Genomic DNA, 19,148 nt, shown 5'->3' with positions numbered 1-19,148 from the left:
GCGAGAATGTAAAAACTAAATATCGGGAAAAAAAAGGTAACTAGAATATATTCGGTAAGCAGATGTTTGAAAATAATAAATTTCCCAGAGTCCACAATAGAGAAATACTTATTGTAAATGCGATTATTCTTGAAAACAATCATTGGATTTAATCAAAACGTTAAAGTTTTTTCTTTAACTTTCTCACGGGAATTTATTTCGGTTCAGTGCTTTGTTCCTTTCGGCTTTTATGTAAATTTAGTTCTTTGACATTATTATTAAATGCTTAAATATTTATCTTCAGAATTGTTGCAAGGAACTAAGAATTACTGAAGTTCATTTTTTTAAATATTGAAAGGTTTACTTTTCCAGTTTTCGCACAAGTAATTATCTTCTTAAACAAACGAATCTTTCTAACAAGTTTTAGCTTCATTTTCATTTAAACAAGTCAGCGTTAAGCAAAATGAATGGATATTATCATAAAACCAGAAAAAATTCAAATTTAAGATCTTCACAAAACACACTGCTTCCCCCTCCCCCCCCGATAACCGACAAGTTTGTACAGGAAAATGCATTGGTTCTGGTTTCAGACGGCGTCTGATGTTTTATTCCCACTAACCGGACAAAATGGTCGACACTTTCCACACACTATTCTATTGACAATCAGACACCAATGTCTCATGGATTTAGTCTATGTTAAAAAATAAATAAAATAAAATAAAACTTGTAGTTTTTTTTTTTTTTTTTTTTTGAGATTCAAGAAGGGACATAGTAAGTTTTGAAGCAACGAATAATCTCAAAAGTAACGAGTCATTTCGAGAATCTTACTCTGATTTTCCCAGTTTTCGTTTTCACATTAACAGTTACGTTAATCCAATACCTTATTTCAATTAATAATTCAGAGCATGTCATAAGAAGTTCTGGTAAAGATGATCCTTAATGAGGAAAACGCTTTGTAAACTGTTTTCTTTCTGAATTGTAAATATCAAAGATATTTGGTACTTGGCTATTCAAAGAAAGCTGCACAAAGGTAAGATTTCTAAGGGTATGTACCAAGATCCTCGAGCTTAAAAAAAGTGACGCAAAGCCAACATTGGAATTAAGTTTAAACTTCCGTGAAACTCTTCACAGAAATTTAAACAGTCGTCGAATGTGTCCTTCCTTACAGATAGGAAGATGATGTCAAGCACATTGGAGCTAGCTGATCAGAAAGGGTAAGCAATAAAATACTAGTATATTGGCTTACACAGAATGTTATTCTTGTATGCTTATTAATTTGAATCAGTGATTTTAGAAGCAGTTATGAGCATTTTAATCAACAAAAGACTATTCAGCGAAGTTAAGGTTAAAAAAAAAACAAAAAAACTGAGTTCCGAAACTTTATTAAATGATTGTCTATTGTCTTAGAAAGTTGTGAAGCGCGGTTAACATTCGACTTTTTAGGCTGCATTCTTCTACCCACGTTTATGTATTGTTATATCACACACAAGCTCTCATGTAGGTGCCCTACAAAACAGGGGGATGTTTTAATAGCACCGTCAATGCCGAGGGTGACTTTGCACGGGCGGTGACCCTTTACGTCATGTGACGTGTGAGTAGAACATGCTTATCTGCACGTGCTTTCGTCTTTCAGTGTAGAGGGCATTTAGTATCTACCTATCTAGGCTACAACTTGTCTGACAAGATGACTCCATTGACAAGAGAACTAGGGCAGGGTAATTGGAGGCTATACCACAGTCACACACACACGTTATATGGGGGAGGGGGGGGGGAGGAAATTGCAGGTAATCGCAATTTAACCTCCATTTCATTAAAGCTTTTTACATGATCTTTAATGATTATTTGTGAACCTCGATTCATATTATCATATACTTCGTTTTCATCATAAAGGATTTGCTGGAGTTTAGCAAATCACGAGTCCAATGTTGTTCTGAGAGCGTAACTCAAAATAAACTTGACTGAATACATCAGTCTCTTCAAAGCTGTGTATTGTTCCCTTTGTTTAGTGGAGATTGTCAGAAACGCAAATTCGGCACTGGCAATATAACTTTATCCTAATCCAGTGACATAAATAATTATGATAGTCCCACTCACTTATGGTTGAGAAGGCGCACTTGGAACCGTAAGCAGGCTTATGGGTTAGGGATGTAGGTACTTTAAGTACCATACTAGAGTATGGTACTTTTAGTGAAGGTCTGAAGCGCTTAAAAGAATGGTAGATGAAAATCATCTGCCATAATTCTTTCTTTGTTAAGTTAAGAGTAGTTAATCGCTATAATGGTGGATCATAAAATAGCTTTAATTCATTTTATTTTGACAAATAATTATTGCGGTATTGCAATATATTCTAATTCCTTTGTATTCTAATCGGATTTGATTACATTAAGGTTGTAGTACAGTACATGTGCGAACGCTCACGTACACCACATGCTGCACTACATTATTATTTTTTTTCCAAAGCAAAAAGTTGCTAGTTTTCCTTGAAAGGTTGCTGAACCCTGTGCTACTAAATGTAGAGTGGATATTTTAAAGCCATATTGGTCGAATGAAAATCTTTTTACTTGAAGATAATCCACACCGAAGGTTCTCGCCTTTTAGTAAAAAGTGTTCTGAGCCATTCATATTAAAAAGAAAATGTATTTTAATCTATGAAAAAAAAAGCATTTCGAGTTCGAAGCTAGATGCTCTTCAACTTTGATGTATACGTAAAAAATTTAAAATCTATGCTATACTAAGTACAGGGCATTATTTTAGTGAAGCGGTTGTTGATATTCCTAAGATTAATGGAGAAAATTAAGTGAAAATCACTGCCGACTTATGGCTCTACTTCAGGCCTAACCTACTTGTAACATCCTAAGAACTATTCCGATCAGCGAAGATAATTGCCTCCATATACTCTACTGCATAAGTTGACATTCGCTGTAGCATAATTTTTTTTCATTGTTCCAAGGTTGCGCTTTATCAATGTATATTTCTGATGATGATTATATATGGAACTTATGAAGAATGGTTTATAGCACATATTTTACGTTCCGTATGAGATATCAGTGTTACCTGCAAGTAAAATTTCTCTTTATCACGTGGTAAAGCATGCTTAACGAGATAAAGTTCCATGATTGCAAGAACAACGTTAGAAGAACGGTTTCAGAAAAATGAATGTAATTTTTAAGATTTTTAGCAGTAGGAGAAGGAACTAAAATTTCATTCGCAATCATTTCCAAATGTACAGGGATAAGATTAGTATTTTTAAGCACATAAATATAGACTGGATTATAATAGCAAGTCACTGTCCTTGACACAATTGTAGATCCCCTTCTTGTTTGTACTGACAAAACCTGTCTAGAAAAAGGATATGAGATTAAATTTTAGGAGCGTGAAATGCGTAGATCACTCATCTCGAACTCCCTCGTATTCATCTCAAATAGTGGTAATGATCAAAATCTGCTTTTGGTTCGTGACCCTTGGTGAAACACGTGTATGTATCGGGAGAGCAAAGACAACTCAGCTGAGGTAATGGGTCACGAACCATTGCATCAGTATGAGATAGTTACGGGAAGGAAAATCGTGCTCAAAAATATCGAAGTAGGAAAATTCAAAGATTATTGTTTTTGAAGTTAGTCTTAAGCATGCTACTATAAGGAGATGGCCCATTTGTTTGCATCTGATGTAACTAATTATGAAGTACGGCAATGCATACTAAATAATAATATGTGAAGCTTATCAATTTTTATGCAAGTAAATTTAATCCAATTAAATCAGGACGAATATGCGAGAAACCATAGAATTCAGGATAGAGAATCTTTAATATGGATATAATCTAATAACAAGGATATCAACCATCAAAAACCAGTACTTTTACATCTTAGTGAACGTAGAAGGAAATGTGTGTCATGATATTCTTAGTCTAATAAAAAGAACGAAGTAGGAAATAATTCATCCAATGATTTAAAGAAGGGAGGAGAATATCCACTAAATCTGATTGTAATTTATAAAATGAATTACGCCATGACAAAGCAAATAGCAAATGAAGAAAACTGCACTTCATTTACCAACTTACATAACCTCGAAAATGCAATATGGCCTCAGTTGACGTCAATATTTACGCTGGTAAGTGCTTTTATTAGTAGGCGAATTACATAAAGTATATGAATGTGCGTTTTTATTTCATGTAAATATGTCAATTATTTTTATTACGTCAATTAAGTCTCTTGGAATGAAGCGCCTTTATTTTTTTAATTTTGAGGATCCACGTTTATAGAAGTTACAAATATCAAGACTACATGTGCTTAAATGTATGACTTCTACCGGTTGTTATATAAATTAATTTAGTCGCCAGATTATTTCTGAGAGATTTTTATGTCATCGATATTGGATTTAAACGAAAAAAAAAAAGCAACAACTTCAGATATGAAGTGGGAAATTCCATTTGTTTGGTGGAAATCGATCAAAGAAGTCAATACTAATATTTATAATTCGTTAAATGCAGACAAAAACATTTGAAATCTAATCAAAAGTAAAACGTCCTATGTTGCTAAAAGAAGCCCTTATTCATAACGTGAATCTTGATTGGACAAAAAAAAAAAAAAAAAAAAAAAAAAGACTTACTACTGTTCATAAAACAAGAAGGAATTTTTGGTTTTAATACCAATTTTTGTATCGGCATTGTTGGCAACATCAATTAAACTACCCACGCGTCGTTTTTTTAGTGCTAGTTAGCCTTTGTACCCCCCCCCCCCCCAAAAAAAAGCCAAGTATCAAGTAGTATGGATTTGTGGTCAAGTATACTTTTATCAACACAACCTCAGAAATCCATTTTAAGAACGTTAAGCGGAGATCTTGACAAACTCATTCTTCAAAGAGTAACTTCGAATAACATTGTTGGGCTTAAAGGCTATCTCTAGTATTAAATACATATGCTTAAAAAAGCGGTTAGGGGGGGAAAACATCGTTATTAAAAAGAATGAATGTTATTATTTTTTCTTTTTCTTTATTTTTATTTTGTTCCAATAATCTCTTACCATAGGATACGATGCGTAGGATGAGCTGTCTCGTGCATTTCCTCTAATTAGACTTCACAAAGCGTTAACCAAAGTAAAACCTGCCTTTGTCTGTTTGTCGAGCTTTAATAACAAGGCAACGGGTTGACTCCCAGAGCCGTTTTAGGAAAGCGAATATTTTTAAGTTGTCACATAGAAGAGCAATTTTATTTAGTTAAATCAAGTTGATAACACGGTGTATTAAAAATAAACATCTTGGATACGTTTGAAACGATTTCGTAACAAGAACCAAAAGATGATCATAAGTGAAAGGAACGGTTTACAGCGAACTCTGATTACAAATGTTGAACAGTAATTTTCCACCCATCGCCTTTAGTCATAATTATTGTTTGTTATTGTTTAATAAATTACGTTAATCATGCGTTTATCATTTTCAATAGAAATCTATACCAGAAAAATGTGCTTTCACGGTATTGCATTCTTCAGTGGAAAGTTAATTTCTTTGTAAGGAAAAAGTGCAATTGTCCTATTGCCACCACTTCAGTGAAACTTTAGCTATTCAGACATCTCCTGTCTGAAACATTATTATGCAGTGCTCGTAATGTCAGTTAGCTAAACTTGCTCCAGTCTACCGGCTTTAGCATTTAGTTTTTCCGTCAACACACTCATTTTGCATATTGATGAGTCGTCATGGAGATCGTGGTCAGTGACGAGTAGCTAAACCTAACAGCTGAAACAGGTTATATACAGTACAAGCAATTGCATTTTAACCACAGGCGGTAAGTTCTTTTTAGTTGCGAGCTTACTATCATATCTGTCGCTCAAGTACACTTTCATGCAAGAAAATAAAATTCAAATGAGATTTGTTGATGCAGAGAAAATTAAAAAAAAAAAAAAAAAAAAAAAAGAATCTTGCTAGATAGTATTTGGGACCCTATCTGAATTCAGATCTTTCCAAGTGAGAAGTGTTACTTGATGATTGCTTAATATTTATAAATGTAGTAATAATTATAAACATTGTTTCTTCAGTAGTTTTCTGTTTAGCTTATCCGCCATAGTGAACAAAATTCATCCACTTCATAAAGTACTTCACAGTCTCGTGCTGGGAGGTGACCTACTTAAGTCAGTACCTCTGTTCAGCTAACTAGTTCAGTTTGCTTGCCGATAAATTTTAAATGTTTTGTTATAAAGCGATGAGAAGCGCTTTTAAATCGACAACGTTTAACCATATTAATTTTTAATACCAAACATAGCAGATGGGATTAAATTCGGTTTGAAATATTCCGTCTAAAATTGTTTAAAATTGTCACCCGATATATAAAATATTTTTTTTCCACATTTTCAGATGTAATGACATGTGAAAATACGATATTCGAGACTCATAATTGGTGCTATAATAGTGAAATCTGTTTGTATTCTATTACATATCTTTCATATTTTTTTAAAAAACCATCCTTTAAGAACATTCGGATTCTTTGCACACTTCTTAAATCAAACGTCCATTCTGACAGTTACTATTCAAAATGGTATTCTTCTAAATAAACATTTACATTCTGTTCCTGAGATACGTTTAGACTTAGAGAAGCATACCTCTGGAACTGAATATATCTTACGATATCGTTTATTGTTCTTTCCTCACCATTATTACAGTTTGAGAGATTAATACGCTATATTACGACTAGAAAACCTCCCAAAGGTGGACACATTCTCCACTTCATAAGTTAGAGCGACACACTGACAGGTTTATGATTATTTAAAAAAAAAAAAAAGTTGGGTTGAAGATGCTACATAGCAGACAACATTGGAAGCAGTAATGTAGCTGAAACCAGAGAAACTTGTTGGGTATGGAACATTATTCACATCCAGATGGGTTAGCAGACAACCGTATGCCTCAGGCAACGACATTACTACTGCTCTTCAACAGTTGTAACTAGAAAAGAGAAAGCGAGAGAACCGAAGTTATTTTACTGGGTACTGTTTTTCAAGTTGTTTTTGAATCTAAATTTTAACAAAAATACCTACTCTCAAAAAAAGAACAGTGCATTACCATCCTACGGTGTCTGATATGTAACTTCCACCACTTATCTCTCTTTGGAGGGGAGGATGAAAGGTACAAAGTAACGTCTGTGAAACGAATTGCAACTGCAGTGTTGATGTAGTTGTCAGGTTGACAACTTCAAGGCCACTGAGATCCATGATTTTAAATTGTGGTGTCTGAGTCTTTTGTATTCGTTTTTTTTAAGGTTGCTGTTTCTTACATCCACTTCCGTTCATGCATCACCTGTAATTACACTCATCCTTTGTTACAGGTGTGGTGTTAATCTTTGAAATGGCAAACGGCTGGCATGTTCATTTTGCTTATAAAATAAACCCGCTGTGCATATCCGTTACGATACATGCTATTTTACTATAGGGAATGATTGACACAATGTCACACACCATGAAAATTTTTAAAGAAAGACTTCGAAGAATTCTCTCTTCGAGACTAGAGATATTGCTTATTAGTTAAATGTTATTTAGCCAAAATTATAATGTTTTTAAGCAAGCACTTGAACTGAAATCCAAATGTTTTGTTCCAATGATATTTACCTTCATGATTTAAAGAAGTGAAATTGACAAACTGCAGAAACGATTTCTAAGAGACTCGCTAACTTTCGAGAGATGATTTTCCTTGCATTGAATGAATCATTCAATGTAAGTCTAAAAGTGTCACATGAGGATAGCTATGATGTACTGAAATAGTTATATGAAAAGCTTCAAGACAGGATAAACATTAGATTTGTCCCGACAATTCAAGAATTTAGATTGAGATTGTTCTGGATTTTACTTATGTTCGTGCTGTGCTATAACCATTTAATTTTGGCTTGATGTATGCAAAGTTACATTACTATCAACGCTGTACACACAGCGTTGTAGACAGGTGCATATTGTCTCCTCTCTTAGCAATAAAAGGCTCTCCAGATGACATTTTTTTTACTACTTGCTTGGTGCACAGGAAAAAAATTCGGCATGCATTTAAAGTATAGTACATAAATGTCAGGACATTGCTGTACTAGGATTCGCAAGAATATATATACCTTCAGCATTTGATCACTAGTCAAAAATTTGTACTCCTGATATCACTCTAAGGAAAATTTCCTGTTACTGCCGGCCATAAAGGGTTCTACTATGTGAGGATATCATGTTTGCACGGCTTGATTATATTCTCGTTGAAATACTCCTCCTTACAGTCAATTCTTGAAGATAATCTGTTGCATTCCTCTATTTTCGGAGGAGGAGAGATTTTGCGTTGGTACGCGTTCAAAATGTCCCGAATGCGTCTCCTCAGCTCACGCCTGTTTTTTGGTGCACTGATAGATTGGCATTGATGGCTGCAGTTACTCTTGGTACCAGCGCGATGTAGATGTCTTAAATTTGGTCATGAGCTATTTGGGTTGGTTGGGTTAACTGCTCCGAAGAAATCTCCAATTCATGCAGTTATCACCTCTACAAACTATCATAATGACAGCTAAAATATATATGACATGACACGACCCAAATCTTTCATTAGCAACTAATCAAATTTTTCGCCTTCTTAAAATTACGTTTCGTAGGCTGAATTAGGGACTGTAATTACATTCAAATTATGTTGATGACCGATGATTAACACAGTGCTACCCATTCTAAATTACTTGGCGAGGTTATCAATTCGTTATCCTTTTCTTTAAGAATTCTCGACGCAAATGCTTAGAATTTCAATGTCCGGTTAGCGTTTGTTAATGGACAAACTTTCAACTGTTACTTTTAGCCACTCTCTGGTCTCCTGATCGGTGGCATTTTCATTTATATCAATATATGAAAATGTTTCGTATGTTTTGTCTTTTGAGAGGAGAATTTGTATTTTATTTTCGTCTAATAAAAAAAATCTCAAAATCAAAGTTTTTTTCGAAGGACTTCATAAGTGCGGATATATTCGATGTTCTCTCTCTTGTCTTGCTTGATACTTGATTTAATAACATTATCAGGAGCATTATTTTGTATCATCCCAAACAAAGGTAAACTGATAGAATAAGCTCAGTAACCATTATTTAATGCACATAAGTTCGTTACTTATGTGATAAACAGTTACAAGCAAGAGATATGAAACTTTTTTTCTAAATAGAAAAGTTTTAACTACACTTGTTCATGATACAAGCCAGAGATTCTCATCAAGAGAAAGTGAAACTAGAGTGGGAGGGGTTGGGGGGGGGAAGAAACAGCGTTCTGCATCACTATCGTTCATTGCAAGCGGGTTAATGTAGCCCAACCATGTACATTCGACCTTTAACCCTCAACATTGCCAAAATGGTACGTCTCCGTTTGGTGGTTATGGTTCTGTGAGAACGAGGACGTGCTTTGAATGAGAAACAGTTGAGTGGGTCTCCGCACGTGCTGGCGGTGTTAACCACTGTCGAAATCCTGTTCCATACAATGCTTGGAAACTGGTCACTCGGTAAAAACTCCGCCCTTCCCTCCTTCTATCGCGCGTACTTGTCTAGATTTTACAGAGGATACTCAGTGTCTGGCTCATTGTGCTCTCATGTTCATGACCGCGAAATGACGATAGAAGGAACCTTTCTAGGTGTGTTGGACTGACATGGGTTAGTAATTGTAATTTATTCTAACGTAAACAGGTGTAATTAAACAGGGGAACTTCTGCCGGGAAATGTGTACCTATTGACACTAATTCATTAGGTTGCGCATGAGTCCCTTAACTCTGTTTTTAATTTCTCTTGAACTAATTTTGCTGATTTATCAAACGACAACAACAACAAAAAAAAACTTTCGAAGCAAATGATTTGATAATTTTTTGCTCCAGCTAGCTTTTCTTTATCAATACTTGATTTATAGAAATCGCCATTTTGAAAGCGCGGGGTTTAAAACTTGTAGAGAACCAAGGAAGGAAAAACGACATTAGAAGAGTAACGTTCTAATCATGCTCTTATAATGGATTATTATTATTTTTTTTAAATTTTTTACATGCTTCGAAAGATTTATTTCAAACGTGACTACTTAATTGTTATTTATGAGATTCAATTACGTTAGATGTTTCAGTCGGCATGGTTGGCTGAGTGCATAGCTTATCTGTTCTCCAACGAACAACGGGTTTGACTCTCACTCTCACTATATGGATATTTTCGTGAATGTTTCTACATTTAAAAAAAAAAATCAAGAGAGAAGGTGCTAAAATAAATAACAGACTTGAAAACCAAGTTAAATCATGAGCAACTAACAGCATTGATCTCAGTTTGATCACTTTGCCAGAAGAACCTTACTTTTTAAATTATACAAATTAAATTATACTAATCCCTCTAAGTTCAGTACAACTAATTATCAACAAAACCAACTTTTGGATGGTCATTACCGAAAAGTGGTCTCGTTGTAGTAATAACAACTGACTGTGTAGGTGAGCTGGCCAGTAATTAATTTGAAATGTTGAAATAAATTCAGATTAAATCTGCACAATGAAGTGAATACAAAATGTTGCTCGCGTTTACGCCAGTGACAATCGATTAAAAGTTTAATGATACATTTTTTTTTAATCGTACAGCAGAAACAATGCTATTAATATGCCAGAGGAATTGCACATGATAAATGGTATTAGGCATTTCTAGCAAGGCCTTCGTTACGAATGATTTTCACACACATCTTGTCATAACAGAATTTATAAAGTTTGCAAAATCGTAATTTATTCATAATAGTTAAATGGTATCTCTTCAACAAGGTTTTTGTTTCAACATCCGTGTACGTTTCCTGAAAAGGGCCCCGCCTGTTCACACCACACCTCTGCTAGATGATAAATTAGATTGAGCTCCGAGAAAGATGAATGAGAGGGAGACAGAACGTGCAAAAGTGTGTAAATAAGAGGAAAGGGAAATAAATCTTTCCTCCCGGCTGCCGGGAACAGAAGAGGTGTACTCAGTTCTAGAACGCACCGATCAAGTGTCTCATTAAGTTGTCTGACCACCACACTGTAATTACTAATTCGCTGGTTAAAGTCTCGAAGCTCTCCTGTGTAGGTGTGGTCTCTATGAGGGCGGAAATGTTCCAGGTATTTCCAGTAGATGGCGATGTCAACCAAGTATGCTTACAGAGAAAGAACTAGTTCTGTCAATGTTACGCTAAAGTTTCATAGTAAAATGGATACTATCAGCTCGAAAAACACGGAGAAAAACTTAAAGAATCATTTAATATGTAGATTTCTTATCTTCTGAGATATTTAATTTTGATTCTATTCAATAACTGATGTTTTCTCCTTGTTAACATGATTTAACTGAAAATTTACATTAGTATATTTAACTATTGTAGAATTTTTTGTCATTTTTGAATTTTAATCAATTTGATTCACTTATTGATGCTTTATTAAAGTATTATATTAGTTGAAAAGGAAAATAGATTTTTTTCTTCCAAAATTAACTGAACTGCTTATTTAATACAGTGAAGTAAATGAAAAATTGGAAGCCATCACGAATATTATAGCGACAATCCTTCGTATAGGCATACTTGAGGAAGATCTGTTGAGTAATTAAGAAAATATTTCTGAAATATATCACTCACCATGTTTATAAACATGTCTCTATATAATGCACAATATTACTTGTGCATAGAATTAAGTGTACCAAATAATTACTGGAATCGAATGTAATGAAAAATATTTATTCGATATTTTCACCATATTTCTTATGTAGTTTTATTTTGATTCATTCCGAGAGATGTACTCACTAATGACGAGTAACCTTATTCATCATTAGTTAGTACATCTGAAAGCCAGATGCGACCAATTCATTTTCCGAAAATGAATAGGGGAAAAAGAAAAAAAAATAGAAGCGAGATCAGTATTGAAGGATGATACTTTTCCTTTTAAAAATATCGCCAGAAAATAAACCATAAGGATGTCGAGGAAACAGGATCTATGAGGATAATATTCTTGCTGTGATTTGTCTTACAAATCGAAAACTTTTAAATTGAGTTGCTGCTACTGAAAAATATTTTATCAAAAAAAAAAAGCACCTAGATGTAGTTTTTGTTTTACTACGAATTGAGTCTTGTGCAACAGCTGTATCAGAAAAGGATAAGTCCAGTGAACATCAGATCCTAACAACAATGTGACTCAAAGACCGGAACATTTTTCTGCACTGAAATTTATTGGAAGTTATGTCGTAAATCTATTTTTACTGCACATTTTTATGTTATTGTGATAATAAAGAATATATTTTTAGATATTAATGGCAATTCGTTATGTAAGCAAACAATTTTCTTTTATAATATTTTTTTAGCTTAAAAATACGTTTCATGATCCAGACTTCGAAAGTAGTACTTCAAAGTTTCGCCAGGATTGGCTTCCTGATATACCTCCTGCATCAGAAGATCAGTGGAAAGACATTACAGTAAGTAACCTTTTACACCAGTCACCAGACATTGCGTCAGATTACATGATAAATGTAGTCTTAAATGACTTTCTTAGATCTGTTATAAAGTGATATTGGAGATAATTGCTGTTTTGTGAATTAACGCAAAAAAATTAATTAGGATATTTTTATTACTCTGTCGTATATATTTTTTAAAGCTTCCGCATTATCTTAATTACAAAGATCCATACTTGATCATTTGACTTGCTTGAATATTGCTTTGTCTTCAAAACAGTGGCAGATGATCTGAAAAATCATGTTAGAGTACGAAACTAGAAACACTAGTGACTCCACTTTAATATGATACAGGTTAGGAAAGAATCATTCAAATTTTCTTAAAGGAGTAAAAGTTTATTATGCACAAATTAAACCTATTTCACAAAGCCTAAAGGCTGAAGAACAATTTTTTATATCTCAACATCCAGTTATTCAATATTGAACCGGTTCCTCATTCAAATTACTCTGATTAGATAGTTAAATTATGATATACGTTCATAATTTTCAGCATCTTTTCCATTTTTGCCAAATGGAAAAGATGCTTTATGGCTTTTCGTGACTCCTGAAGATTGGCAGAAAAGTACAGTGAATCTTAATTCCTTCGGGATGCTTTAAATAAACAAGTGACAAAATTATTTTTTTTTTAAAATTTTGGATTTGTGATTAAACTTTGTAGTTATATAGATGGAATTTAATAAATGAGAACTTAATACAATCCCCCCCCCCCCCAGAAAAAAAAACGGGTGTATCAATTTTTCCACGGTTAAATGCCAGACATCTTTTTAAATGTACATTCAGCAAGACGCACAGTATCTCAAAATATTGCTTTAGCGAATCGTTTTAAGATAATGTACAAATAACCATTCATAAAAGCGGTAAAAGCTCACTGGATAATAACTATAATAATTAAAGCTTCATTCTTGTACTGAGTTCTTAAAATCTTAATGAACAATAGATTAGATGCGAATCCCTTGCACTGGGGCGAGGGAGCAAAATCATACACGGATAGGAGCAAAAAAATAAGTGCCCTTCAACTTCGGCTAAATAAAGGTAGCCTTACAGTACTCTTAGAATGTCCATGGCTACTAGACCTTTTCATTGAAGAGAATCAGTGGAGTTATACTGATTCTCTTCAATTTCTTGTCGCGGAGTTATAGCGACAAGAAACTTTAATTCTGGAAAAAAAGTTTCCAGAATTAAATATCCTAGCAGTTTTTTATACAATGCAAAATCCGTTGTTATTTATTCGATTTCAAAGAAATAGCAATAACTTTGATTCCTTACATTGGTAATGCTGTGAATACAATTTCTGCTGTTCTAATCCATATTTATAAATATGGAGACTGCTATAGTTAATCTTCTTTTTTCGTATTAGGCCCATTGGCCTGTTACGGAGCTGTCCTTAGCCGTACCCGTCCTGAGGATAAGGTGGCTAGCTCTGTGCTTCTCCGGTGTGTCCTATGTCAGTAGATGCGTGTGTTCATGCTATAGTTAATGAAGCAGGAAATGCATTTATAAATTTGCTTGTTGTACTTAAGCATGAAAGTAGTTGAAATTTCAAGATTTGAATTCTTTAAGATAGAAAAAAAATTAAATAAGCATATTCATGTCTCAGAAATAATTCCTTCTGTAAATCAACTTGCTGAATGACATATCATTTTCCAATTGGTAACTTGACATTAATGGTCCATATACATTATCTATAACGTCTTGAGGAAGGGAATGCTATACCTCTTTACATAAGCTTATTTTAATGTTTTTTTACATTTAAATTGAAAAAGTCCTTCCATCTTTCTGTATTTTTTCAGGATGGCTTATAAGGTTGTCTTTATGTTCAATTTCTTATTCTAATTTGATTAAATGGCAAGTTCTAGGATCAGTTTTAATCGTATTAGGAGGGGGGGGGGATTTTCTTGAGATAATGTCTTTAGCATGATGTATTGTTTGATACTACCATTGTAGAAGCGATGGAATAGTGTTCGTGTCATGTACCAAAACAACAACAAAAACTGGAATACTCTAGATGTATTAGACTCAACATTGTCATCAAGTAACCAAGAGGTGAAGAAGAATAATACGTTGAGCATTCACACTAATATCAACCGTAATATGTGTCATACACTGTCAGAATAATCAACATTTACTATATACATACAACACTAATTTGCTGAATTATTCTCCCGTTAAAATTTCACATAAAATACAGGCTTAGTTTTCATTGTATTCACTGCTTACATGATTTTCAGTCAAGTGTTTTATCCTTGCTTTGGAAGGTATTTTTTTGTTTGGCAGTTAGACTTGTCTGTTACTTTGAACCACTGAACGACCTATTGCACAATGAGAAGTATAATTAGAGGATTAAAATATGGGAGTTGGATAAATGTGGTCGTCTTTCGTAACAGTGTGATTAAGCAATTAGTATGTTCAAGGTTGCTGCTTAGTTAACATGTCAGCACTGCTAGCAGAGGTTAAAGCAGAAATTTAATAACCCATAGAAATGCTGATCTGAGAAGTGAAGTCTCTGGGGTTTTAAGTGAGATATCATACTTATGAGGTGCTTGACAATTCATTATATCAGCAAGTCTTGATGGTGCATTTATCTGCAAATTTATATAGTAGGCTGTATGTGCCTACAATATCTTCAAAGGAAATATTTCTTTGTGAATATTTAAAAATTAAAATTGCTTCATTTACATCAAGGAAATCGTGCAGAATTTGAATGCAATACTGTTACCTTTTTCATTTATATTAATTGGAATAAAAAATCGAAATAATGATAAAAACTGCATATAAAGTTCAATAAGTAAAAGATTAAAAAAAAGCAATAGTTTTTATAATTTTTTTTTACCATAACAGTCGAATTAATCTTGCATGCAAGAGTTTTTCGCATTAAGGCAAGGCTCGGCTTTATCCAAAAGCGCCATCTTTCATTTTTTTAAAAAATAATTTAATAAATATTATAATAAAAATTTTTAAATAGTTTAATATTTTCACATTAAATTATAATTCCTTTCGATTCCATAAAAATTTAAAGTATTTTAAAAGGTTTTTAAAATGATTAATTCAGTTGAAGTACCTACGATTGTTTTTGAAATGATCAAATAGAAGAATGGTTATTCTCATGTCGACTTAATTTTTTTTTTTTTTCTTTTAGAAAGAAGAATCATACCAAAAGTCTTTCGAATATCTTCAGTTTTTTGCAGTTGGACTTGAGCAAGCCATTTTAGACCAAACATTACACGGAGGCCAGTTCAGTTCTCTATTCCAAAGCACACAAAATGATTTAACTCAAGTTTTGTGCGAACTTCAAGTGGGCATGTACTCGATAAGAATTCAACCTAGCCAAGATGTCATGAGAGATGTTATGTCTCAGGAGTATAGGGATATCAACTCCCGTTCCGGACGCAATATGAGGGACTATCTGATACTTCGAGATTACATTAAAGCAGTGAATTACGTGACGGAACTCTTTTCCTATCTAAAACGGACGTTAAAATGAGAAAGTGAAGTAGCGCCCATTGATTGTGCACAGAGTTCTCAAGAGAATTGTGATGCTATTTATTTCTATTTATTTTTCTATTTTATTCTTTTAATTTATGTAAAGCGAATACTTAACGAGGAGCATTACCTTAAGGTATGAAGTGAAAAAAAATTCTTTGCAAGAAAAGTTGCCAAAATGGAACAGTGTTTTCAGGTTTGATAGGTCATCAGTTGTGTATAATAGAAGACGCCCAAGACCAAAGACTGTGTAACATCCTATCTTCAAAAGGGAGTTTGTTCCTTGTTCTTGTTGGACAGTTTCTTTTGTCCCGTTTTTAAAAAAAAGAAGACAAAAAAAATCTCAATGAACTGAGCTAACATCCGCCAGTTGCTGGTGGCTTTAACCCACCGTTCCTTTGGATGACGCCATTGTGTTAGCACCGATAAACAAAACATGAAAAAAAAGGAAAAAAAAAAACTTGGTGAAATGAACATACTAGACTTGGTTGCTGTGTTTCCTGTTATTTCGAATGCTGGAAAACAAAAGGGAAAGTGGACAAACTGAAAGAGGGCGTTGCCACTTTCATAGCACATCGTACTTGTTTAAAGAGCAACCGGATGTTAGTAGTGTAATTCGTAAAGAATGTCCAGTAATGGCGATATTTGCTAACTGTCTGCTACACGTTTTTTTTTTATTATTATTATTATTTTAAATAATATCCAAGGTTTTTGTACGTTTTGGTGTGAATTAAGCTTAATTTTTACCTGAATTTTATGCAAGGAAAGTGATTATTTTACTTTGCGTTTATTTTAATGTGAGCTATTTACGATTTTTATCTCGAAGTGACCTCGTGGTTTTGCACTTCTTTTCGTAGTTTTTAGTTTCACATTCCTGAAGAATTTAAAAATGCTGGTTTTAATGTTTTAAATCAAAGGGAACACAATTTCAGTTGCCAAAGTACTTTCAGAATATTTTAGCATTTTAAAAACTCCATATCGGGAGTTTTTACCAATTTTAATTACGCTACAATCAGCGGATGCATTGCCACATACGTGTAAAAAGCAATGGGTGGGGGGAAGGAACTACCTCATCTTCAACTTCCCTGTCAAAATGGCGGCATTTTATTGCAAATCACTGCTGGCATTCTTAGAGTTGTGACAATGTTTTGGTGCGAGAAATGTGATAAATTACTTTTAAAGCTGCTGCAATCAGAAGAAACACACAAATAAAAATCATTTTTTTAATTTCTTTTTATGAAACCCTATACGCTCTGTTATGTGGTCAGTCAACTTAAGATTTCTGGAACAAAAATAATTTATTTACTGTAATGGTTTAGGTACGTTAATCAAGCTCAGTAAATAAAATCAACTTTTATCGTAACTATGTCAACAGATGTTATTTGAATTAATATAGAATTTTTATTTGTATATAATATTCCACGATAATTATCGGTATACATCAATCTTTAAGGCCAGTAATTTGGTGTATTTTGCACCTAATTATAAATACTAATTATAAATCCCCTCCAAAGTTTTTGTAGCCAAACACTAATTGTGTGAGGCAAAATATTGGTTGTGCATGAAATAAAAATGCCTCTTATTTTTAATTCTATTTAGGGATTGTTTCTTCAGAAACAATACATTAATAAACATTAATACGTAAATAAAGTTTTTATTTTATTTTTATACACACCTCTAATTCGGCTGCATATGGTTAATATGCCGGTGGTTTTTTCGTTGGTATGGGCATTACTGTTAATTGCAAGGGAATTAAGTTTATATAACTTCTTTCTAAATGAGTGACACATTTAGAGAGAAGTAAAACTCACTGGAAGCAATTACGAATATGCAAATACTTTTTAAAAAATTTTATTTGAATAAAAAAATACGTCGTCAGTAATTTCATTCAATATATAATTTTTCTAGAATGTAATTCGTATTTGTAACTTCATAGCTCTTTTATGAAAACATGTTTCAAAATGTCCATCACCTATTTCAGTGTACTGTAGTTAGAATTGTTCCACTCCTGAAGCTCTCAGTAGCTGGTTTTATGACAGAAGTTTTTTTAGGTCACTAGAAAACTGTGCTAGTAACTGTAGCGTATGCAGGGCGGACACATCCTGACTAACGGTTGCTATCATTGTCTAGAAATCAGGCTTCGAAGTATAGAAGGATTTAGACAATCACATAATAAAGCAAATGTTTAAATTACAACTTCACTGGTAGATAAGATTTTTTCATTGTGAATATAGTTTTCATGCAGCATGCTAGCGTCGCCCCCAAACTATTCGATATCTTGTTCCAGAAATCAATAATTAGCATGTAATGATAATTTTTTTTCATTTGTATTGAAATTTGATCATAAATGTTACTTTGCGTTGATTGACCTCAATTTAAAATTCCACGTATTAAATCCTTCAGTTAAGCAAATTTGCATAGTTTATTTTTAAATGAACGTTTGAAGTGCTGTACTATTATTTTACTTGACTTTCGTTATTAAAAAAAAAAGTTTTTTTTTATCAGTCATTGATTTTCGAACTTGTGAAATCATTAAAAAATTTACGTTGCAGTTACTTGCAAAATAAAGAAAAAGCCAAATTGTTATTCTCGCACTGAGATAAAAAAAAAAAAAAAATTGCTATTTTATCACTCAGGTGCTTTGTCACGCTCTGAGAGCCATCGAGTTCCTATGTTTCTGGTCTGTTGTAATTTTTTTTTTTTTGTTTGTTTTAACACGTACTCATCATAAGGGGAGACTTTACAAAGATGTATAAAGACACGAAGCCCTGTATTTGTCTGCCGTCTTAGCAATATTTATTGATGTATTTATTACCCGTCATTCTCAGTTCAAGCCCGGTTGGATGCAGCCCATGATGCTGAAATTGTGTATATATTTATGATAAACTACGTTTTAGCATCTACGCTTCTCTCTCTGTAAATATCCATTGTAACTTTGCCATTAATTCGTGAAGACACAGTTCAGCTCTATTTGTATACTGAATGTAATAAAGGAACATGAAACAGTTTTTTGGTGTCTTTTTATTTGAAAATTTCAGCAACCTTCCTTTTTACTTACTCTTGAACTAAAGAAAATGACTAATTTGTTATCTCAAGATTAGATTACATAGCATAATTATAAGTAATCTAGAAATTGTCATTAACTAGGTGAAATTAAAATTACGTAATTTTGTGAATGTTTTCATGTATCTTGAAAGGACTACTTCAGTTTTAGCTTCTGACAAGGATAACTGTGTATGCATACATAAAA

General features: G+C 33.3%; 1 protein-coding gene across 6 annotated transcripts in view; it reads left to right on the top strand.

Moving 5' to 3' along the window:
- LOC150110547 (uncharacterized) overlaps window positions 1-18,906 on the top strand; it is a 72,826-nt gene extending 53,920 nt beyond the window's left edge. For all 6 annotated transcript variants that reach the window (XM_090394674.1, XM_090394649.1, XM_090394658.1 and 3 more), the window contains exons 3-4: window positions 12,272-12,382; window positions 15,555-18,906. In XM_090394674.1, the coding sequence (XP_090250800.1) occupies window positions 12,272-12,382; window positions 15,555-15,899 (456 nt within the window). In that variant the 3' untranslated portion in view covers window positions 15,900-18,906. The remainder of the gene's footprint in view (window positions 1-12,271; window positions 12,383-15,554) is intronic.
- The last annotated feature ends 242 nt before the right edge of the window (window positions 18,907-19,148 follow it).

This window comes from Typopeltis vanoorti, chromosome 1 (genome assembly GCF_054136105.1).
Source record: "Typopeltis vanoorti isolate ZY-2024b chromosome 1, IOZ_Tvanoo_1.0, whole genome shotgun sequence".
Classification (NCBI taxonomy): Eukaryota; Metazoa; Arthropoda; class Arachnida; order Uropygi; family Thelyphonidae; genus Typopeltis; species Typopeltis vanoorti.
The sequence above is the reverse complement of the archived record's forward strand: the minus strand, read 5'-3'. Positions and strand labels throughout refer to the sequence as shown.